This window comes from Prinia subflava, chromosome 6, assembly GCF_021018805.1.
Source record: "Prinia subflava isolate CZ2003 ecotype Zambia chromosome 6, Cam_Psub_1.2, whole genome shotgun sequence".
Taxonomy (NCBI): domain Eukaryota; kingdom Metazoa; phylum Chordata; class Aves; order Passeriformes; family Cisticolidae; genus Prinia; species Prinia subflava.
The window spans coordinates 28,258,738-28,283,021 of NC_086252.1; the positions used below are offsets into that span (position 1 = coordinate 28,258,738).

The window sequence follows — 24,284 nt, forward strand, 5'->3', positions numbered from 1 at the left end:
TTCCTCTGCAGGCATTTTGCTAAATATATATATTGCGTGTGTATATATTATAAATATATACTGTATCTATCCACTGATAGATGTATACACTGTTACAAAAAGAAGAGTAAGTTGTTACAGAAACTTTAAATTTACATTTTTATATATATATTTATATATATATATAGATGTATATATATAACTCTCCCCCACTACATTTGGTACAAAGAATAAATCAATCTCAATGGACAGCAGTTTTCTCTCCAGGTGGGCTGAACAGCAGATTATCACCAGAGGCATCAAATTGTCTGCGTCAGACACAGGCTCCATCCCTGCTCTCTGCTGATTTCAAAGCAAACACTTCATTTTCTGAACATAAGGCAGTAGGAATAGTGGTGGTTAGACAATAAATGTTGTTCTCCTATAGTATCTGTACAGGTCATACATTTAAGAGCAGCCCTGGCTCATATGCTGAGCATTCAAGTGCACCTTTGGAGCACCAGTCCCTCTCGTGTGAGGGTTTGATCCTCAAGTGGTTTGTGTGTCAGTGAGCTGGGAGTTACTGCTCAAGGAACACCCGCCAGCAGTGGCACAACAGCCCCAGTAACAGCACCAGGCACACCCCTCGGACGGGAGAAAGGCAGCCGTGGAAAAAGAGAGAATGGCCTAATTACAGATGTTTCCACTACACTCCTGGCTGCAAGATTTCCATCATATTTCATGTCCTGCACACCTGAATCCTGTCCAAAGGGTTTGCAGAGACACAGTGTCTCCAGACCTACAGAGGAACCACCCAGGGTTCCTTTTCTCTGTCTTAGAAGTAAAGGAAAAAAAATTATATATATAGCATAATGAACTTTCTGGAAAGCAATGCTCCCAAAGGAAATGCATTTCCACTCCAGTTTAAGTGTTAGGAACAGGAAATTCTAGCAAGTTTAACATCCAGCTGCAGGAGCAACTCAAACTACAGATACTATAGACCTGATGCTCAAGGTGCCAAGTTACTTGGACTGCAAGAATATCCCAGCACATGGTGTTGTTAACCTGCCACATGTCAGACAGCTCATGAAAAATGCAACTCTCACACCGCATTAACATCGTCCTTAAAGAACTGCCCTCTCCTGCAAACATTAATTGAGTAATACAGTGTTCTGATTTCTTTTTTTCACTCTCTCCTGGATTCTGCTTTCTGCTCGAATGGAGACTACAGCCCCTTGCTGTGATTGCCAATTATATGAAAAAGGGCTAAATCCTTTTGGATGGCTGATAAGAAGGAATGTCTTGATGAAACTATAACCACATGCACCACCCTCAAAGCATCTGCCCTCCAATAGCCTACAAAATATCCACCTCCTGAGCACAATGGCAGTAATCACCCATCTTGGTGACTTGACCATTTAAATAATGTCATATGGTACTCTGGAAAAAAGAAATCAGTTTACATCATTTTCTTCTGTGAGGCTAAAAATGGAAAAAAAATTTAAAGGGGGAGAGGGGAAAAGAGAAAGGAAAAATAGAAAATTGAGATAATTGCAAGGTTCGACTTGCTTGCATCCCCTCAGCTGCAATCTTGCCAGGTGCATGGTAATTGCAGTGTGTTACCACAGGGAATCTTCTGATGGGGAAGCTCAGAGATGGCTTTGATTTTACAATGGCTGGAATGATCTTGGGAGCCAGTGTTTTCTCCTGAATCACATAAATTAAACCTGGGAAATCCCATCCTGATAGTCTAATGTAATAATTTCCAACCCTTGGGCTACATACTTGTTAGAACTACTTTAAGTCAGGATTTTAAATACTGCTGAGGGGCATGTGGAAATTCAGTGAGACAGAGTGAACTCGTTACAGCACGAGGCACTAAGTCATCACCCCTCAAATGGGATTTAGTGGCCTGGGAAGAGCCACCCTGAAGGCTCCCTGCCACCAGTGCCATCCTGCTTCCCTGGCAATCCTGCTCTGCTCCAGCTGCTCCTGCCTGGCTGTGCTGCTGGGGGTTCAGGGCTGCCAAACCACTCTGCCAGCCTGGAGACTTGTGGCAGGTGCTTCAGTCTTCTGGGTCTGCATCAGCTCCTGACTCTGCTGCTTAAAATTCTATTTAAGGGCATCCCTCTCTTCCTCTGACCCGCCTGTTTCACCTGGTGAGACCAGAGCAGGAACAGGATGAGCTGCTAAATAAAGAAAGCAGCTGCTGAAAATGATGGGCACTGCTGAGCCTAAGGTGTCCTCGTGGCAGTGCTAATAACCCCACTTTATTACAAATACCCCTACAGCTTTCAATCACTGCAAACTGAAGTCAAACAAAGCAATTTAAAAACGGGAGGCTGTTTTATACTTGCCCTCTGGTCAGACCGCCATAGCACACGGGCTTGCAGAGTCACGTTGGCTCTTCCTCGCAGGAAAAGCAATATACTTGTCACAAGCAACACAGGCTCCCTTCATTCCCTACCAGCTGCCTACGTGAAAGAGCTGAGTACACGGCCCAAGCTGGGCTTCCACACAAGCACCTGCAAAGGAACAGCACTGAGAAACAACCGATGTGGGCTCACAGCAAAACCCGAAACCAAGCGGGGACAGACGGGACTGCCGGGGACAACAAAGCCAAGCTCAGGACCACGTGGAGCTCATGCGTATTTCAGGGTGTGCTTTTATCTCATGCTCAGTACTGCGACATTCTAAAATACTTAGCATCAGGAGTTCATCATAAATATTTAGAAACACTGAATGATAACAGTGGTGGACTTGTTCACGTTGCTAACACACTGGATGTAGTTGTACATTAAGCACCAGCAATAAGTTTCCTTTTTGCCAAACAATTATGTCAGACAAACATCTGGTTTCAGACGACATGGCTTCTGCATCAGACTAATACAGTTCTTATAGACACAGTCACACACATACACAAAATTACATTTCAAGGCTGGATATACTATTTAATAATGCTGCCGCTCCAATTTACTTCAATAGCTGCAGCAGCATTTGTTTGTTGGGTTGGTTTTCTTCAGAAAAATTAAAGAAATATTGGCAAACAATGCACATTACTCAGCTGTGTTACTATTTCATAGAGTACTGACTGGAAGATGCTATAAGAACGTGCAGCAGAGTTTCTGGGTCATATCAGACTATGGAAACATTCCTTAAAAAATACCTTCCCCCTGCAAAGTCAGAATCACTCGTTTTTTGAACATATATGAACTAAAACCCAATAATAAAAACAAGAGGAAGTATTAGCTCAAAGCATGGTGATTTTTCCCACAAGAAGAGCATGGCCTCTAAAGTTGCCTCTCCTGGCAGACACAATCAGGATCAAAGCTAGAACAAAAAAAGTTAACACTGTCTCAGAAATAAAGGAAAAGGAAGAAAGAAAAAAAGCCCATGGCTCTTGTGCGGCAATCATCACATCTCTTTTTCCAGTGATATAAACATCTTTGTTTGTTAGGCACTCCAAGTTCATGTCTCCAATGTAATTCCAACATTTACTTTTCTCAGTGTCTCACTGCCTGTATAATTTTCTTTTAATTAAGACTGGAAACATTCTGGAAAGCTTCTTTGGATAATGCACTTCATTTGTGTGTTGTTCCTCATCAGCAGAACTGCATATTACCAAAGAAGGCTGCAGAGAGTATTTCCTGTAATGCGAAAAGATTCTGTTGAAGATATAGGGAACACTGCCCTAGAAAGTTACTACTTTTTTTTTTTTTTCTTCTCAGAAACGTAAAAAATCAAAAATAAAAATTAAAATTAAAAAAAAGGAAAAAGAAAATGTTCTTCAAGTTGTTGGCATGATGGAGTCCTGTTTGGTGTGTCCCATGAGCTGTGTGTCGTCCAGCGCACCATTGTTGTCCTGGCTCGGGAAGGATGCATCCAGTCCTGCTCCAGGAGGCCACCTCCTGCCGTGCTCGGAGTGCTCCCAAGTGTTGTGTGTGGATGCTCAGTGGCCACCAAGCCAGCACACAGCCCCTTCCTTGAAAAACTCAGCCTTGGACAGCACGCTGACCTTCCAGCCATAAACAGTTGCAGTAGAAGAGCCATCTCCAGACAAATATCCACAAAAGCTCTGCAGAATGGTCCATTTGAATTTTTGTCCTTGTGAGGAGATGTGCTGTTTACAAGAAACACAGTTAACCAAAGGAAAAAAAAAAAAAAAAAAAAAGACCCTACTGTACAATATTTACATCTAGAAGCTGGGCCAGCATTTGGTCCATAAAATCAATTAAAAAAAATCATATAGGAAGTTATCCAGTCCCATAGGAGCTGTCCATCATCAGCTGTTGGTAAAGGTCCTTCCAGGGGAGGCCTCGGGCCTGTAATCGTATTTATTCAGTGTACTGGGATAATAGGTTGTTGTGTACACATTGGTTTGCTGCAGCGGGTAGAAGTTGGTCCTGTCGTCTGGTATCAAGTTGTTCTTGTTAAGTGTCTGTAAAAGAGAAGAGGAGATGACAGGCATGGCCACAGTGCCACACAATCACTCTTTCCTACCTGCAGGCACCTCCCTCTCGCCTGCCTCCTCCAGCACGGGCTCTGCTGCCGCCACCACCTTCCCTCCGGCTGGGAGAGCAAGCTGGCACCTCGCGCTCGCCGCGGGGCTGGGCCTGGGGACCACAGCTCCTGCCAGGGCTCCCTGAGCTCAGCTACTGCTGGGGAGGGGCCCAGGGCCTTCTCCAGGGACACGGAGTCTCCTGGCCGTGTGCTGTCTGAACACCGTGGTCACACAAAGCCATGCTGGGCCTACACAAAGGCTGGAGATTAACGGCAGCGCTCAGTTCTAACCTCGTCCAAAATGCTCCTGGTACAGCCTGTGGCTCCCTCTCAAGCCAGGTGCCAAACGGCAGCTTTTCCTCTTTGGAAGAGCAGGTGTGCATTTACCTGATCTCCATCTCCATTGGTAGATATCCAGGTTTGGACCCCCCGATATTAAGTGTGTCACTTCTGTAAGCTACAGTATAAGTAACAAATCATGGTCACTTTTGGGAAATCTAGAATTACTTAAAAAATTTAACAACCACGTAACAATTGTCGGAAACAATAACATAAAAAATGAGAATGACAAATGCCCGCTTGAAAAATTTAGAAAAGATTTTTTCTCCCTCCCCTCTTCCCACCAACAAGCAGATGTCCCCTCTCCCCAGATTAAAGCCCATTGCTATGCCAGCTGTTGCCTACGTACAAGGATAAAATCACACTTTGTGTGTATGTGTGCAAGAATTCTGTGGAACTTTCTCCTACCTCACAGTCATCTGATTTCTGTCAATTTGTCTGAGATACTTTTATCAGTTTTTTCACCTAACCTCTGGCTTAAATTTCTTATGCCTATTTCTGGTCTGTGTCAGTCCAAAGTGCACCTTTAATGGCTATTGTGCAGAGAACTCACTCCTTTGATCTGGGAGTCAACACTAGGCGTGCTGCTACAGCATCCTTATCTTCAGGGAACATTTAATTAACAGCACATTTAAAGAGAGTATGAGCATTTCTCCCGTCAGGAGCAGAGATGGAGAGGTCTAATGAGCCAGCTAGTCCTGGGCCCTAATGGTTGTTCTGGGCCCTAATGGTTGCTCTGGCATGATCTGATGCCTCTTTAGTGATGAACCACTTCACCTCAGCTCCCCCTTGAGACGAACACCTCATGTCTGACCCAGCTCAGGGCAAGGTGAGAACTAATTAACTAATGCTCAAGTCCATGAACTACCCAGCTCCTTCCGCTTTACTCGACCCATTGAACTTCAGGCGAAGTGGCTCCATCAGCAAGGTGAGAAATCTCTGTTCTGCCTGAGGGCAGGTGCAGATGGAACTTTCTGGGGAAGGCTCTGTGCCCCCCAGCCCCAGCAGCAGCGGGGTGACCTGACAGCAGTGGGTTCCCTACAGAGGGAGAGCAGGGTCTCCCCTGTGCATGTGCCCACTGCACAGTCAGGGTTTATCCACACCCAGCTGTGACCACTGAAAGGATCGGCTACCCTGGGCTCAGAGACCACAGGCCTCCCTAGTTCTTTGTAATCAAATCATTTTACTGCATGGGGAGGGGGAGAGGAGGAGGAAGAAAAGAAAATATTTTCTTCTAATCAGCAGACTGACAGCTACAGCTACCCCGGGAGCTTACAACTCCCAATGTGATACAAGACATTAGGAGGAAAAGCCTTCCTGTGACAAAGCTACCCTGGCAAAGAAATTTCCCACTGAACCACCAAATAAGTTTTTCAGAAATGAGCACTGCCTGAAACATCTCATACATCAACACTGGAGGAGACCCAGCTCCCTCCTGGTCTGACTGTGATCTCCCCCTGCCTTAGAGTCCCTAAATTGATCCCACAGCACAACATGTGTAGGAACCAAGGAGAAAATTTGTATAGGCATGCTCTAAGTGACAAATATTTTCAAGAAATGAGAATTCATGCCCTTCAATATGGAAGTAAAAAAGCAATGTCATGCTTTGCTCCCAGTCGCCCAAAGAAACATTGAAGTAGTGTGGCCAACAGTCTGCTGCTTTGTGCTCGAGGCTGGGAAACAAGGAAGTCCTCCAGAGCTTGCTGCTTTTCCTTGGGAAATCCAATTAACTGCTCTGTGCTTCCAGGTCTTCTGACCCAGCTTGAGAAAAACAAAGTTTGAGATTCCCTGTAAAAAGGCACTTTACTAAGTACTACCACTGAGTATTTGGGGGAGCTGCTCTCTGGTGAGCCCCACAGCTGTTCCCACTGGCTGTACATGATGGCTGCTGTTCCCTACTGATGTTCCTAGGCCAGGACAGCCACTGCTGGCACCGTAACTCCATGGCCACTGCAGGAAGGAAGATGGAAAGGCTGAGTCCCACTGCCACAGTGTCTCTGGACTCTCTTGAATCTGGTCCAGCATCCAGGGCTTGTCTGGGTTGGTTAAGATTCATAACGTGACAGGATTGACACCTCTGAAACTTAGCGAGATGAAAATCCTGACCTGCAATAGCTCAGGACCATCTTGGTCTGAGGACAAAGACCTCAGGACTCAACTTCTTTGGCTTTGAGATGGAAAATCTGTACGAGTTTTAACATGTTCCACAGTATTCACAACTAGCCCATTACAACAGATTTAGCAATTAATTAATATGATTTGCATTTTTCCTCTTCTCTCTTCTCATGTTCATATAATACTTACTTATGAAAAATCCCACAACCGGTTATTTCCTCTTTTTGGGTTTATTTTTGATGGAGAGCTTATATCTTAGGGCACTACCTCATAAAATGGTTTAGTGGAATTTATAATGCAATTAGCTGCAAAGAATTTGTCTCTGGAAATGCTGCGATGGCAGTACTGTCCTAAATCAGCATGATCAATGTGCACTGCCTTAACATTTACCCCCACAAACTTATTGTCTGCCTCATTTTAATAAACAGATGATTAGGTTCCTTGGCACTAGAAACTGGTTGATACACTGTAGAAGGGAAATTAGGCAGCAGTGAAATTTAGAGATGTACACAGGCACACATGCATTCACTGCAGGAGAAGAGGTTGCAGTTAAACCTCTCTGGGTCGATTCCTGTGCTGCATTACTCAGTTTTAACCCCTGCTCTCATCCTGCAGCTCTTCACAGTGACAGTGCAGAGATGGCCAACAGCTTTCCTTTTGGAAGGCATTTCCCCACTGCTGTGTGGGTTATGCCATAGAGGTCAGAGCCCCCTGACAGCCTGAACTCCCTGCAGCTCCTGTGGGACGGGAACAGACGCTGCACCCATGGATGCCCCCAGCAATGATGAACAGTCCCAACAGGAAAGATGAGAGTTGTCACCAAAGCACAAATACAGCCCGTCACAAAAAACAAACACAGACCATACCCTGGGCCCCAGCCCAACTCCTGCCTGTGTCTCATCCCCTCAGCCCCCCTCAGCCAGGTCCTCAGTATTTCCAGGGCCAAGAAGTGATTCTTGAAGACAACGCCCAGCAAGTCCTCTTAGAAGGGACAGTCTTTTGGTGCTTTTGCAGGGACTTGTCAGTGGCTGCAGCAGCTAAGCCAGCCAGCACTCGAGCTCAGGCTGTCCTCACCAGAGGTTTCAGGGAAGGAAAAGAGACCTGCCTTTGCAACAGGAGCCCTCCTGCACCACTATCCTGCACCCTCCAGAGTGATAGATGTGTTAGTCATCTAAGCCCCTCCAGACCCTACTGATGACGCTTTTCCTGACACTCAACCTGTATCTTCCTCTTATTGTCTGATTTCTCCCATATCAACCACTACTGACTGCCCTTGCCAGAAGCCACAACCTTTTACAACTGTCTGCTCAGTAAGCAGAAAGAACCAAAAGCCTGATCGATGCTTACTGCTGCAAATTACTTGTGGCAAAATCTCTGTGCCATATATATGATGTGTTCCAAGCACTAAGGAAAATGCATTTCAGACCCTCATTTTGATCCTATCCTGCCTTGAGAAGAAAGGAGCTTCTGGTATTTGTGCAAGCATAATATTCCACATAAAAAGTGAGGCCAGACTGAGCTAATATGAAAACCTGTGTAATGTGCTTAGGAAAACACTCCATTCAACTAACAATCGGTTCTTTTACCTGCTTCCTCCCTTACAGAATGAGCCATGCCATCCTGGAATAGCTGATATAATTTTTTTTCTTTTGGTCTGCTCACCACTAACCTCAATTCAAGGGCCTCTTAGCAGAAGGAAAGCCACCAGCACTCTATAACCCAGCCAAGTGGATCACTCCAAAGCTGGCCCAACTTCAACTGCTTCCTTTAAATGACACTTTACTAGGCTGCATTGGCATATGACTAATATAATTTTAAAAGTCTCTGACCCAGGAACTCTGCTTTGTCAAGCAGGGATGTTTTCAGATGGACTAAGATGGTTATGGCTTTAACAGACTGCAAAAGAGTGGCAGCTTGCTCCATTATATGTGATCTGTCAACTAACCAAGAGGTCCAGTCTCGTTGTTGGTGAATTGCCATGAATGTCCATGCCAGGCACAAAAGAATCCTGAGTATTTCAGTATTTACGGAATTACATGAACAATCTGATCACTCATGCCAGTGTGTTTGCAGTTAGAAGTGGAGGACTCTGAGGGGAAGGGTCACAGATCCCTCCCCTGTGTGGGGCTCTGAGCTCACACCAGGGGCACTCACAGGGCTGCTTCTCCCAGTTACAGCCGAGTGCTGGGTGTGTTAAACACGACTCTATTGTACCATATGCATACATTTAACTTTGTTCAGCTTTCTCCATTGATATTTTTAGCCTATGTCATCATTCAGATTTTCCGTCTGTTCCTTTTTCTCCAGCAAGGCCTTGCCATTACTTCCCCAAATTCTGCCTCTGCTCCAAATCATTAAGTCATTATCCACTGACCTACTTGCTCACATTCTCCCAGATGTATCAAAACATCTTTACACTATGGGACTTCCAGTACTACTCCCAACTCCCATCCTACAGCTGCAAGTATAAGCTGTGTAAACATTTCTTACACACATAAACAGATCAAATGTTTCAATTTTCAATATACGGTCATGACAATTTCAAAACTTGACTCAAAAAGTAGATAGGCCCCATTCCCAATTAAAAGGTATCCCATATATTTTTGAGAAGCTAAAATGAAAATGGTATTTATATCTGATACTCGTACAACTAATACCAAAATTAGGGCCATAATGTAGTTCCCACAGAGGAGCATATGATGGCAAGATTTCCTTAATCTGCTCATGTAGAAAGCACTCAGCTTTTCAGAGCTCAGCATTCTCTCTGAGCTCCAGATCTTCCTTTCTATTTTGAGGGTTGTGGAGGAAGAGTCAGCAAGTTTCCCAGGAATTTTGTAGGTTAATCTTCACCAGCTATGTAGCACTGCAGTCCCAGTGAAGTCAGTGAGCAAGGACAATTTCCCCCAACCTCACAGTTTCTCCACTATTTCTCTGTGAACAGGTATCATTTCACTTCTACCTCCTGCCCATGACACTCTCCTCTCTTAAAAGGTAAAAAAGAAAAAAAGTTGGGTGACCTTCCCTGGGCAGCTTCAAACCATTTTTTCCAGTGTTTATGGCTACCACCACTTCAGCCTGTGAAGAGGCAGAACAATACAGTGCACACCTTCCCATGGCTCATCAGAGATGTGCTGCCTGTGCCAGGGCTGCACAGGTTGAATTTTCCACCTTGGAATTTTGCTTGTAACGCTGAATGTCCCAGTGTACTGCAGAGAAAAACTCCCCCTTTCCTTCACCCCAGAGTGAGTGCAGGCGCGAAGAAACCAGGGGTAACAACTCCAATCACTGCTAACCCTGGTCATCCACTGTGAACACAGCAGAAGGTCTAAAATCAGGGTCTGGGGAGCACACAGCTCTTTGTAGCCAACACATTCCTCTTAGTAAATCCAAATGAAGCCCACGTGCATCCCTCGTCCTTCCGCTGCAGAAATCAAGGACAACACTCCTGCCGAACTCAGTCACACAATTATCTCTAAAAGAATTGAGGCAGCCTTTCCAACTTTCCTTGTAACAGCATCCAACAGACCTCCTGCAGCAACAGTGAGATGGCCATTACGCCCCCTCATTCCCCAGGAAAACGGAGGGATAAGGGAATTGTGCAATGATGTAATGAAATCAAGATCCAACATTTCGTTTCTTTGGCGCCCCTTTTAAGCTGTTTGCTTCTTGCAGTGAAATCAGATGGAGAAAAATGCCTTTCTGATGCAGATCAGCTGTTTCATGGAGCTAGCCATGTCTTCTTGTTAAAGGATGTTACTTTTTGCATTGTAGGAACATTAGCCAAATGACTCAGGGTTGTGGAAATATATTAATATTATGAAACAATTCCCAAAGCTTGCACATCTCTGGAAGTACCAGGTTAGAGATCTCCGAATTGTAATTAACCACTAAATTTGGGAATAATTAGCATAATAATTACATTTCAACAAAATAAACCATACAGCTAAAATAACCTCTTTTGGCAGTAACTGACACCAAGAAAATACATGACGTCTGGCCCACCCACATGCTCCCTTTCTTCTGATCAACTGGATGCCACAACACTGCTGTGCCTCTTGAGCTAAGAATTACAAATAACCCTGGAAAGATGGAAAGTTGCCAGAAAGACCTTATGAGACCCGTGTGTTACTCCAAGCTAGGAGTGATTTTGAAGACTCTAATGATTCCTATTTCTGATTTTTCTTTAAAACTTGCTTAGTGTCTTATGCCAAGCAAGCTATCTCACCTGATGCTTTTATAAAACCTCTTAAGCTCTGCCTACATGAAGTCAAAGGAAACAGTGGCCAGGGTTTATATATTGAGTTTTTTCCTGATGAATTCAATAAGGCTGTTTGCAGGATTTACAGTGAAGTGTAGATGTACAGATGAGGAACCTATTTTCTATATAAGAAGGTTATTCATCTCAAAAAGAGATACAAAAAAATCCCTCTGGGACTACTAAACTTATGATTGCGTGTTCTTTTTGGATGGAAACTTACCATATTTTTAGACTGGAGATTCTTTGTTCACTGTTATTGGTAAATAAATTAAACAACCCCCAAATGACGGCAGCATCTGTAGATGTGCTCAGGTTGACAATAGAACTAACATCCAATTATCAGAAAATGAATAGCTAAAGTTATCTATAGCTGTTTGAAAATAGCTATTTTATCCTTGCACTTAGAAGGGAGTGAAGTTATATTACTGCCATTGTAAACTTATAAAACCTTTCAGAGCTGGCAACATAAAGGACCATTGTCAGAAGGATGCTTTGGCACATCTCTGACTTCAAGCACATGAGTAAGATGGCAAAACAAACTGCATGTAATAGTAAGGCAAACTGAAGTATTTTTCTCAACTGCAAACTCAAGTCTGAGGAGGTCATGGAAATCTTCCCACTGGCAAGTGCAGGTGTCTAGCCTAAAGCTGGCAATTCAGCCCCAGCTTACCTATGAGTCGGTGGTGGCAACACCCATGACGTGGTGTCCAGACACAAAAGAGGAATTCAAGGCTGTCCCAACTGCTTCCCAATATAGCTGGTGCACAGGATACAGCAGACATGATCTCAGCTGTGTGGGAAGGTGTAAACTGTCTCCTCACTGCACTCCTGAGTGTTGGTGAATGCCCTTCCTGGGTGCCCCACGCACACAAGAGTGTTACTAGAGAGGCTCAGCACCTCAGCTACAGCACCTGAGCCTGCACACACTCCAGTACTCAGACAAATTCACCAGAGGCATAATCATGGCCCTTTAGAACTGGCATTAATGGTCACTCTGGATGGTGTGGAGCACTGGGCTCTGCTGGGCTTCAGCTGATGGTAACTAATCTGGAGTTGTCTGGGGGCAGCTGCCACTGCCTCGCTGCACTCACACTGCAGCAAGCAGCCTTGAGGTTTTGGATGGCCTCAGAGCTGCTTGTTCTGGTGAACTGCCAGCACAAGTCGTGCAGCCTGCTGCCAGCCCACAGTGCTGCATTTAGACTGAGAATTGCAAAGGTGTAACTGCAGTGGTGAAAAAAGAAGTAGTAAAAATAAAAATAAAAGTAAAAACTGGGCTCAATTTACCATCTGTTAACTCCATTCAGTCTCTTACAGTCTTAGTGCTTTCCAAATTCTCCCACCCGCTAAATAGCTGCTTTCTGATTATTTTCCTCAGGATTGCTTTGTTTTCTCCCCATGTTGCCTCTCACCTTGTTATTTCCTCTCTACATTTGTAACCTCCTCAGGTCATTTTCCATTATTTCTATACCAGTGGCTGTTTTTTTGATACACCTCCCAGTTTAATATTTTCTGCTCATTTAATTAACACACTGACTGCACGCTCTCCAAGCTCGTTAATGAAGATATTAAATAAAGCCAAACCTTGCATTACTGCTTGCAGTGCCCCAAACAACTCCTCCCCATAGCCCTGTTTGTTCCCATCAACAATTGCCTGATGTTCACAGTCCATTAGCCAGGTTTCAATCTCTACAGCAGCCTTCCTGTCCAAGCCAATTTCTATTTACACATCACAAGATTATTTAAGACATCAATACCTCCCTCTTTTCTTCAGATGTATGGACAAGTGAAGCTGCATTTTTAACCAGCTGAGAATCTGCAGCTCAAACTGTGCAAAAAGTGATTATGTTTGATTTCTCCCCGCTCAGCATTAGGTCTTGGCTCAGCTGTCAGCTCAGCTGAATCACCTTTCATTTCATCAGGGTATGTGATATGTTGCCTCTCAAATATTAATTCAGATCCTCCTGCATATTAATACTGACACAGATTTGTTTCCATGAGTTTCCACTGCTGTAACTGAAAGCACAGTCGAGCCAATCCCATTTGTTTCTCCTGGTTTCACTCTCTATGGCCCTACCTGCCAAATTTTACAGACGGAGTGGGATTTCACACCCCATTGATGTGCGTGGTTGAATGGGGAAGGCCCAGGCATTCTCCAGTGACTGTGGGCCTGTATGCTCACAGATGTTTTGTCTTATGCCCAATCCAAGTGACATTTCCCACACAGACTTACTGGAGCTGCTTGTGTGACTTTAGTGCATTGGACTTCTGTAGCTCAACAGTGACTCAATCAGCAGGGCAGAAATTGGCCTGCTTTCTCTCTAACACTTTGGTATTGCCTTTGCAATTCATGGCGCTGGGGGTTTGTCTAAGGTCCATGATATTTATAAAGGTAATTGGAGTCGTTCATTAGCTGGTTCTCAGAGACTCTGGGATACAGTCCATCCAGATTCCTTCAGCCACAGATTTTCAGTTCTTTCTTTTATTCACATGCTTTGTGCCAAATCTCAGGACGATTTCAGAGCTGACTTAATGAGGATTCCCCCAGCTATATGGGAGTGCAGGCAGAGTCATTCCTGCTTCCCCTATGCCAGACCTCTCCTGTAAATACAAATGATGCACCAGGGAAAGTGGCTGTGGCTGTAGTGTTGCCCCAGCCTGTGCAGCCCATGCTGTGGCAGCAGCCAGAGCATCCTGAGCAGCCCTGAGCTCTCAATGACTCTTCAGGACTGGGCGGTCACGGTCCAGAAAAAAAGCTCAGGTGTTTCATCTGTCCTCACTCAGAGCTGCCAAACACTCTGGAAACTGAACTCTAGTCCTGAATACTGACACAGCTATCTTTATTTTTTAGGCACGTGGCTCAATTTCTTTAAACCTCTACTTAAGAATCCATTGTCTGCAAGAATTATTTGGAACTGCTCAAGAAGAAAAGCAAGCTCGTCTCCAGGTGCAGTACAAAGGTTATATGTTTTCTGATATTTGTTGTTTGTCTAATATTACCCTCTGCCTTTACTTTAGCTCCTGCCTCTTTCGTGGCTCCCTTTAAAGTCTTCTGCAAACACATAACTAATTCCTCCTGCACAACTTGGCGGTGCAGAGGATTTCCTGGTTCAGCTCATACACATAACACTGTGAGCCAGAGCTTCGAGGTGACAAAGAAGAGAGAATCGCCCCAAGCACCTGGACCAAGGGAGAACCATTAATTCTGGCAAATGAGGAAAGTGTATATTTGAAATATTCCTCTGCTGACCAGTAGAGGGAAGTCATGTAAACAAGCAGCAGCAAGTCCAGTGCAATTTTGTTATGCCCATTCCTGTAGTTCTTCAATTAATTATTCTTCCAGCAGAGCTGGGTGGATGCAGGCATGTACATGTCAACCTCAGAGAAATTAGGAAAGGGGAAAATTGCAAGAAAAAAGTAATATCAGTCATTTGATCAATGAGTGTAGCTGGAAAAATCAGATAAGCTTTAGAACACATCTGTCTGTCTTCAGTTCTGAAACAGCAGCTCACATGTTCAAAAACCTGCCAGATTTTCCAGCTACACTCCTTGATCTAATTAAAAACAACCCAAAACATGTCTCCTTACAAATAGATTGTCACAGCTGCAGTAATACAACTCCAAAGAAAGGCTCCTGTGAGCATCCATGATGATCTAGCCTGTGAGAAGGCAGAGCATGGACCATATCCCTAACCCGGCTGCAGAGGAGGTATGCCTGGTTGTAACGATGGAGCAGAGTCAATAAAGAGAAAAATGTGTCAGGATTACTATGAAGCATCTACCCACAGTGTCAAAATTTCTTGAAGTGGCTTAAAACCAAAAAGTCATCCCAAAAGCCAGACTCTCTTAAAAATGCTGGGGAAAAGGGAACAGTGAGGATTCCCACCCTACAGGGAGCAGCAACAGCCCTGTGGAGCAGCAAGGGTTTGCATGAAAAGCAGATGGAGCTGAGACTCAATTCCCATCGGAGGACTGCTGTGAGCAGCTGCTCAGTATCCCAGAGGGAGCAGGAGCAAGGTAGCACTTGGATCTGAATTGGCAGTCTCCCCTACTCCTAAATACTTTACCTCTGCGAGTGCGTATCTGTGACTCACACACAGCAACCCGCTGAGCCCCTGCTACCGCGGGGAGGGGACAGCGCCAGGAGAGGCACATCCCTCTCTGGGCACAATCATCCCAGGACAGCCGCACCTCCGGGCATGCTTGACTGCTCAATTTGACTCCAGCCAATGATAGAAAGGGAGAAAAGACACTAACAGATTTTGACTGAGACGCACCACTTAATCCTTTTTTCCCCATCAGTAAGCTCTCTTGCTTTCCCTTCATAGTAGGCATTATGCAAATCAAGAGTCCCCTGAAGTGATATTTGCAACTGCAGGATCATACAAGAAAGGGCACAATGCTTCTTTGCCAATTCAACCCCCTGCCCCTACTATTCTATTTCAAATAATACCATACTCACAGTAAGTACTAAAAATACGTACTCTACCATTCAAACACTTAATGTTCTTAAATGCCACTTTGTTCAAGGAAAATAGCCTTTGTTAAACATGAAATTCACTGGGAACAGAATTTATATTTCAATCTGATTTACTCTATATATATATATCGCTTTTTTCCCCCAGCTGATTACATCAGCTAACACCATGCAGCTAAAGCAAATACTTCAGGGAGACTGTTGATAACTTCTTGATAACGTTGGGTATCATCAACTACTGCTTTATATGTGAACTTTAGAGCCACTTCCTGGGGCTTGAACGATGCACAGTGAAAGGGTCACTGGGATAAAAAAAAATCTTATACCACAGTGCTATCAATGTATGTGCTGTGATCACCAAAAATAAATGGGTTAGCCAATTTTAGTTGAAGTAGCAACACATCAAATTAAGTGGCAGGACAACGAAACACAAAGTTTTCCATGGAGAAGCAAACATCCTCAGAGAGCAAGGTTGACTTTGACAAACATTCCTCTAGGGCACTTGACAGCAGTTTAAGTAGCTTTAACTTAAACCACTGGCTGCCTCCTCTCTATAAAAAAGTGTGATTTTCAGCAGCAATGAAAATGACCATCACCAAGAGAGAGACATTTAAAATCCATACAGAGATTCACTTTCCTATATACTAAGCTCTACTTCTTTTTCACAGAATAAAATCACAGAATATTCTGAACTGGAAAGGACCCACAAGGATCATCCAGTCCATCTCTCAAGAGAATGGCCCATACAGAATAACCTTGGCATTAAGCACCGTGCTCCAGCCTACTGAACTAAGCTTCTTTTTGCTAATTTTTCCAAGGTTGAAAGCCACCCAGCTTGTAGTTTTATTCAGAAGGACTCATCTTGCAAAGTCAGAATTGGTTTCTGTGTCTCAGCTCTCCATGTTAGTATTTTATTGCCATGAATTATTTGGGATTAGTAATGAAGTGTGGATCACAGGGCCTGGAGTCCTTCGTAGGGGGTGCCTGCTCTGCACTCTGTCATTTGTTTCCTAACAGCATTGTTCTCACTTCATTAGAAAATATTCATTGCAGCTTCTAATTTATACAGAGTCCAAGTGATCTGATCATTCAACCCATTTTCTAGTAGATGCATCTATATTTTCTGTATAATTTTAGGCAAGTGCAGGACTCACAGTTCTACTGAAGTTAATGTGTACTCTAATGTCCTAGAAAATTCAGATAACAAGCGATACATCAAACACTTAGTTTCCCTCTTTCATTGCCATATCCTGCAATCTCGCTCAGTCCTCACCTCATCTTTTCCCACAATAAATTTAATCCTTGACATAAATGACTGTTTTGCTTCAGCGTTTGGCCCTTAGTTCCTACAACAGCAGCGCTGATGCCAGAGAAGATGCAATGCTCAGGTGCTTCCTCAGCTTATTTGAGGCATGAGTACAGAGACTTTTACTGCGTGACTCATGAGTAAAGCTGTGTTGAAGGAAGGAAGGACAGAGGGAGGTCTGTCCAGCACAATCACAAGGAAAATCTGCAGAATCATCATCAAAACCATCCTGCAAACTTACATTTCTCACTGATCCCATCTGGCCTGATCCAAAGGCCATTGGATTTTGGATTTGGACCAACGTGCAGACGCCTTTGTCCAAATCCTGCGTAGAACAAAATGTTGGCTCTCGTTATTGGCAGAGGATTTAGCAATAGGAAGAAGTTCAGTCCAAACCCTTTCTCCATGTGTGGCTGTTCCAAGAGATCCTAATTCACAAGGGCTCAATCTTGACCCTACATCCTCCTGCTCTACTGCAGGATCATCTGGCTTTCCTTTAGCACATCTCTGGTAAATAACTCACACAAGGCATGGAGCAGCTGAAGCAAGATGTTAAAAAGAGGATCTCCTTGCTGCTTTGATAGTCAGTTATTATCTAGTCGGCGTGGCAGTACTGGGAAGGTTGTAGGTGGTTCTGTAAGCCATCATGCCAAAACGTGAAGAGCAGATAATTTTTATTTCATTATGCTTTTGTTCTGCACAGTCGTCAATATTGTCAGAGTGTTGTTTGAACTTCAACCAATTAATGAAACATAAACTGCTTATTAGGTGACCCAAAAGGTCTCTCTCCTGCAATCTGTGAATACCAAATCAGCATCACCGTGTTGCTGGTAAATGCATATGCATGAAATCTTTCAAGACATCATGGCTAAAATAGCTAATAATAAATGTCACATCATTATTGAGAAAGCAGAACAGGGAGGGAAAAGGAGCCAACAAAAATAAAACATGCTTCTGCAAAACACTGCCTATGCAAGTTAGCATCAGCTACATGATCAATAGGTCACCAGTATGTATGGTATTTACATCTGATCTGCATTACTGCACTGCTGTGCTGAAATGGCCAACAAGGCTCGTATCAGCTAGCACTTGCTTCATTAAAATCTGCCTTCATATAAAATTTACCTTGATTTATGAGTTTGCATTCAGTGCTGTACATTTGAATGTAACACTGCCAAACCTTCTACAGTGTTCACCTGCTGGTTGTAGAGCAGAGATATTTCAAGATGAAAACAAACTAAAGATGGTTGCAGGAGGTTTATTATTATCAAAGTATGTAAAATAATAGATTGGTGCATATGGCCAGCCTTCTGCTACCATCATGTCACTGTGTATTATCCCTTTCTGTTACTGAAAAGTAGTCTACACACCCTCTCTCTCCTTAATCCTGGATTTATTAACTCTTTTACACAGACACACACACATGCAAACCTACAATTATTCTTTTGGTTTCATTAAAAATTGTTGAGGGTGGTTTTCTTGGTATCTCCTGAATAGAAACTTATTTAGGTTTAGAATCTGGAATCTCAGACACTTCTTCTTTCTCTCACACCTACACATTTTAAATTCAGATAGGCCCATATCCTAACTCAGTCCAACCCTCCTTTTCAGGAAGGTGAATTTTAGCTTCTCCATCATTTTAATGTTTATTTTTGTGGCATCACAGTAAAACCACCCAGGTTCCTTGAAGGCATGAAAAACTCCGTCCTGACCCTTAAAAAAATCTATCAGTTATTCCTAAATATAAAGCTGGCTAATAACAACTTCCATAAGTAATTACACAGCACAGAGCACACAGAGCCTTTCCTTTTACTTCATTAATGCTATATGCTTCAAGGGAACACTGAGGAGTGGCAGATTTGTAGTATGAAATGAGAAATTTTCAGCCAAGACCTTAGGAAAGGACGGGCAATAGAGAAGGTGAGCAGAAGGAAATACTCAACAGGAAAGGAGAAAAGGAGGCTTCCCTTGACAAATAGATTTTACCCTTTTTGTAAATCTTTTTGCCTCATTCACGACTCTGAAGTGTATGACTGAGTTCTCAGCAAGTAGCCCCTTGCTCCTAAACATTTAGCTTTGGTCTGTCCAATGACTGCAGATTTATGCACTTGAACTCTTTCACTTCCTAACATTCTGTAAATAAGCCCCATCTGGTCTATCTCTCCTTGTGTCCAAGTCCCTTCTCCCCCCAGTGTAAGTCATACAGCCTCAGCTAGCTAATGCCTTCCTTTAAATAATCCAGACTTTTCAAAACTTGATCTAATGCCTAAGCTCTTTATGTCCCTCGAAAGAAGACTCTAACAGCTGCTCACTGTTACTATACACTAGATCAAGCATTCAGAGATGGATCTATCAAAGAGGTCAACTCCCTCCTGACACTGCATTAACTAATCTGCTGCTATTTTAAACTTTGCTTAGCTTTGTTATTACTTTTACTTCACTGCACCACTTGACATAGACATTGTGCATTTCATAACCCATTTACCCAATTGATCAAGACCGTTCTGTGAACAACCTCATCCTTCTAAATTTTAACCATTCTGCCTATTTTAGCATCATCTGATAACACATGATAGCACAGTATAAATCATGAAGGAAATGTTGACACAAATCCAACCCTCTAACTACCTGCTTTTGGCCACAAAAACAAATTTGTCTCTTTTCTTTATTGTTTGCTATATAAGGAACAAGGGAATACTCTTGCCCATTTCTTTATTCCTGCAAGCCTTTTTAATCTACGTCTTCCTATTGACTTTGCCACAGCAGCTCCCATAACTGAAAGGATTACTTGGAAGTTTGATGCTTCCAAGACCAAGTCCCTGTTCTTTACCTGTCTTAATAATTTATTACTGAACCTGTATATGCAGAGTGTGTAGAATAATACATCCCGTGAAACTTTGTTAAAAGTCTCTGAAAATCTCGATATGTCTGCTGCTTCCCTCCTATCTAGATCAATATTTATTTAATTTTAAAAAGAAATCCAATTTGCTTGACATGATTTACTTTCTACAAATCTATGCTGACTTGCATCATGATGGTGGACTCTTATTAAACTGTATGCAACTGAAGTCTTAAGCTTGCTAGCAAATGTGTTCTTGAGACTGCATTTATAGGCAGCAGGATCCTCTGAGAGGCTGCAGTGCCCACCAAGGATTTCACCACATTCTTATTACACTGGTCAGTTATTTTCCAGCTCAAATTGTTTTCCTTTAAAACAGCAAAACAACACTGACCCTTCTCAAATTATTTGATGCAAGCTCTTATTTCTGATGCGCATTCACACTGCAAATCATAGCCACGTATCAGGAGTCATCCTGTGCCCAGCATTACACAATTCCTACGTAGAAACAGTCCTCAACACCCAGGGAGTTTAGGCTGTGGCAACAGTCCCACCACTGATCTTATTGTTGGGTCTCAGTGAGAAGCTGGGCCAGCCCAGCAGAGGCAGACAATCAAAATGTCAACAGCACGTAGCTGTACGAAGGAACAAGCAGCTGCAGGGCTTCCTTCTGGCTTGTGTTCATGTCCCAAATAATGCTCCACACTGTTCAAGTGACCCTAGGCAGGCTGCTCCCCCTGTGGTGATGTGAATCCCCTCCACCCGTGCCACTGCTCACTGCTCTGATCCCACTTCATCAGGAGACTGCTGCTCAAATCCAACAAAGTGCTGCTGTCTCAGGGTATTGTCTGCAGCACCCTGGTCCTATCTGCTCTGATAATGGGCAGTGCTCACTTTAGCAAGCCAACATGCCAACAACACATGCCACTTCAGCACTCATCTCCTAAGGCTTCAGCTCCCACTCTGCTACTGTCACTGAATTCTGCACAGCTGCCTGGGGTAAGTTCTGTCCAGTACTGATAGAGGGGGGCAGAACTCTCTCTCTGCTTTCTCATTCACTCCAATTTGGCAGTTACCAAAGAATTTCCAAAATCTCATCCTACCAATGCACATTTTCCCAGCTATTTGTGCAATGAAGTTTCCATTTTTATTCTTCCTCCCCTCCATTTCCTCTTACCACGCACTAACAATGCACTGAACTGAGCTCTTACTGATTTTTTTAGCGGACAATTTGTATACATTCAATAGTCAGAATGGGCTGGAGTATCTTGGTATGTACTTGCCAGACTGGCATTCATCAGGACTGTGAAACAGAACAAAATCCCACTGCAGTAATGAGGCTTTTTAACCCCTTTGTGACAGCACAGCTAAATGCCCTTTCAACCCCATGTATAATGCCATCAGCTGGGCACAGAAACACAGACCTACCCAGTTCCAACCGTGACACGAATACAGAATTATTTAGGCAGTTTCAAGCTGTTTGTGGTATTTCTCCTCAAGCAGCCTACCTTGAACTCCATAGGGGTGTACTTCTCATTCTTGGGGGTTGTGTTGCCCTTGTAATGGAGATGGTTGGGAGTGGTTGGGTGGATCACAGTGGACTCCTGGGACTGCCGCTGGCACCGCTGGCAGTACACGTAAATCACAAACGTCAACAGGCTGGAGCCGAAGAAACAGGAGACCCCAGTGGCAATCAGATGGATGAGACTAAAACCTGCGAGGGAAATGGCAGGAGATGCTATTTTTAAAGAACAGCCCTTTTCCCTCCCCTGAAAAGACCACAGGTGCAAATCAGAGCAGTGACATCTCCAGATCAACATTAATAAGCTGTTGAAGCCACAGTCTTACATTCTAACATAAACTGACATAATCTCCCTGCAAATCGGTCTCCCCACTGCAGCTCTGCCTTGTGCAGTTTAACAGGTTCATGCATTGTTTTCTCAAAGCTCCCTCCCTGTCTCTCCTCTCGCCCCTCTATTGATATTGAAACTAAACATTATGTTAAGCTGACAGCTAAAGAAATGAGCCATACAAACAATGCACATTAATGGATTCCAAAGCATGTGCATGTCATGGAAATAAGGGGATAAAAATGCTCAGCGTTTCTCTGAAGGGGAAGGAAGGGAGGAAAAAGCCCTTTCTGTCGGCTGCCCAAAATGCCTGTGGGTCTGTGTGTGGGGTGGGGGAGATACACATCCGTCCCCCTTGTAATCCAAGTGTGCTCAGCATTCTTGCTTATTCATGGCATGGCATTGCCTTGGCTGCACTACCTCTGAGGTGGATTTGTACTGCTAACAGTGAACTAGGAGTCCTCTGCAGAGCAGGAAAGATAAAGTGGACAAAGGAAAGGGGGACAGTGCTTTAAAAACACTTCTTTGTTGGCTTTCTCCACAAATTGCAGAGATAGGAAATCAGTTGCAGGCAGGTGCCGGTGGAGTAGCTACAGTGCAAATACTTCAAACAGAAAAGCTCTTGGACTATAAAAAGCCTCCTGCAGAGATCTCTCCATGTGGGATTGCAACAGCACCCTTCGAGGCCAGCACTGACCCCTGGAAGGAGCTGTAGCTGGGCGTCCCACACCCTGGGAAGTATCTAACTCACAGCTCACACTGGTGAGGGAGGACAAAGCCAAACCACGCTCCTCATTCCTCCCTTGCCTCGCAGAGTCTCACACCCATGGTAAAACCTGACACCACCAGATCTCCACTGACAACAGAACCAGCAGCAGTGACCATTAGAGCCACCAAGTTATCAAAGCAAACAGAGGCATTATGGGATGGCAAAACTTTATGACCCTATTGTATTTTGCTATGTGCAAGGGGGACTATACAGAAAAGAATCAGCTATTTGACTCCAAATGCTTCTGCTTTTCCTCTGCCTTTGCTCTGTCATCTTTCAAACAGGAATGGCAGAGGCCCTAGAGCCTGAGGGGACCCTGACTGCTGGCCCCAGGGCAGCTGTCCAGGGTCAGTCACATCGCCTCAGTGGCGACTGCAGCGGTAAATTCCCTGTAATACTTAAAAAGCCAATTCATTTGGACAGACTGCTGTGTTGACTTGACTGTATGCAGAGAAATGGGGCTACTCAGACAGTGGCTTTAAAGCAGCCTCATTCTTAGTCTGATCACGGTGTGCAGTTTTTTGGTGCCATCTTACATTTTAAGTGATATGCTTTTCAAATAGCAGATTCTGCCCATTAGTCAACGGCTCTCATCTAATCTTTAGTTAAAAAATATTCTCCTGGTTTTAAAAAGAACAAAACCAATAGAATTCTACAGCAAAGTAACTCACTTCAATCATAATTACAACATGGAACATACAGAATTTATTAGATTGATGAGCTACATTTATTTTTCAAACCACATTACAAAATTCCATTGCAAGATTACCATTTTCTATTGTTTTGGATGATGGTCCAAAAAAACCCAGCAGAAATATTATAATTTCCTACTAAATGTCACAAGACTTTTTCACAAAAATAAATTTCCTTTCTAAAAAGCTCTGCCTGTTTTGCATCACTCATGAGACCTAAAACATAGAATATGCAACTGTGTTCAGTAAAGCCACATGACACGCTGCCACATTCTCCTCCTGCCCAGCTTTGCTTATATTGCAGTGAATGTTTCATTTCACTGCCACATTTGCAAGTCACAACATAAAGCTCTCTTCTATTTCACTCTCACCTTTGAAACACCCATCTGATTTTTCAAATGAGTTTTGGTTGTATCTTAGGGGGAAAAAAATCATATTATTTTGTTTGCAGCATGTGAGTGCCCAGGGGGGAAGCTTTCTGCTTCATCACTTTGAAAATATAGATTTTCTGAAATGCATCAACAGAATTTCTATTGATTGGCTTCTGTGCCAAATATTGTACAACACTAATAAATAATATTAGCTATGGCAAAATGTAGATAGCAATAGCAAATACAATGGTGTGGAAAAAGAAGGAAATGTGGGTACAGTGCCTAACTATAGTGCAAGCTATAACTATAGTGCAAACTATAGCAAGGGGTCCTGGAATCAAAGCAGAACCATTTCACCCTCTGAGGGAGGAGGAGTGATGCAGGAAGCCAAATGTTACATTGCAGGGGTTACATTGAAATCTTAATGCCATTGATTGCCCAGGTGCAGACTGAGAAGCCACATCTCCATGCCACAGGTGGCATGCTGGTTTTTGCCATGATCTCTACAGGGAGAAGAGATTTTGGCAGCCTGAAGATCATCTAGATTTCAGGAAAGCAGGGATGTGACACTAGCAGGAATTGGCATGGCCATTAGTGTGAAACTAGCATTTTAAAACATTACAGGAACCTGCCATTTTCTTCAGTCTGCATTTTTACCATAGGGGCTCCCAGGGCAGTGGAAAAGTGACACTAATGACTGGATCTCTCCAAGTTACATGCAGAAAGGAGACACAGCTTCTGTAAGAGGTGAGAACTTGAATGAAAGGAAGTGCTTGGAGGACAAGTATAAACCTATAATCTCATCCTATATCA

At 43.6% G+C, this 24,284-nt stretch overlaps 1 protein-coding gene across 1 annotated transcript in view; it reads right to left on the reverse strand.

Moving 5' to 3' along the window:
• Positions 1–189: 189 nt before the first annotated feature.
• Positions 190–24,284, reverse strand: part of SEMA5B (semaphorin 5B) — a 264,588-nt gene continuing 240,493 nt past the window's right edge. Inside the window, exons 22-23 of the mRNA XM_063400862.1 lie at positions 21,298–21,503; positions 190–4,396 (exon numbers count right to left, since the gene is read on the reverse strand). Coding sequence (XP_063256932.1) covers positions 4,241–4,396; positions 21,298–21,503 — 362 coding nt within the window. The 3' untranslated portion in view covers positions 190–4,240. The remainder of the gene's footprint in view (positions 4,397–21,297; positions 21,504–24,284) is intronic.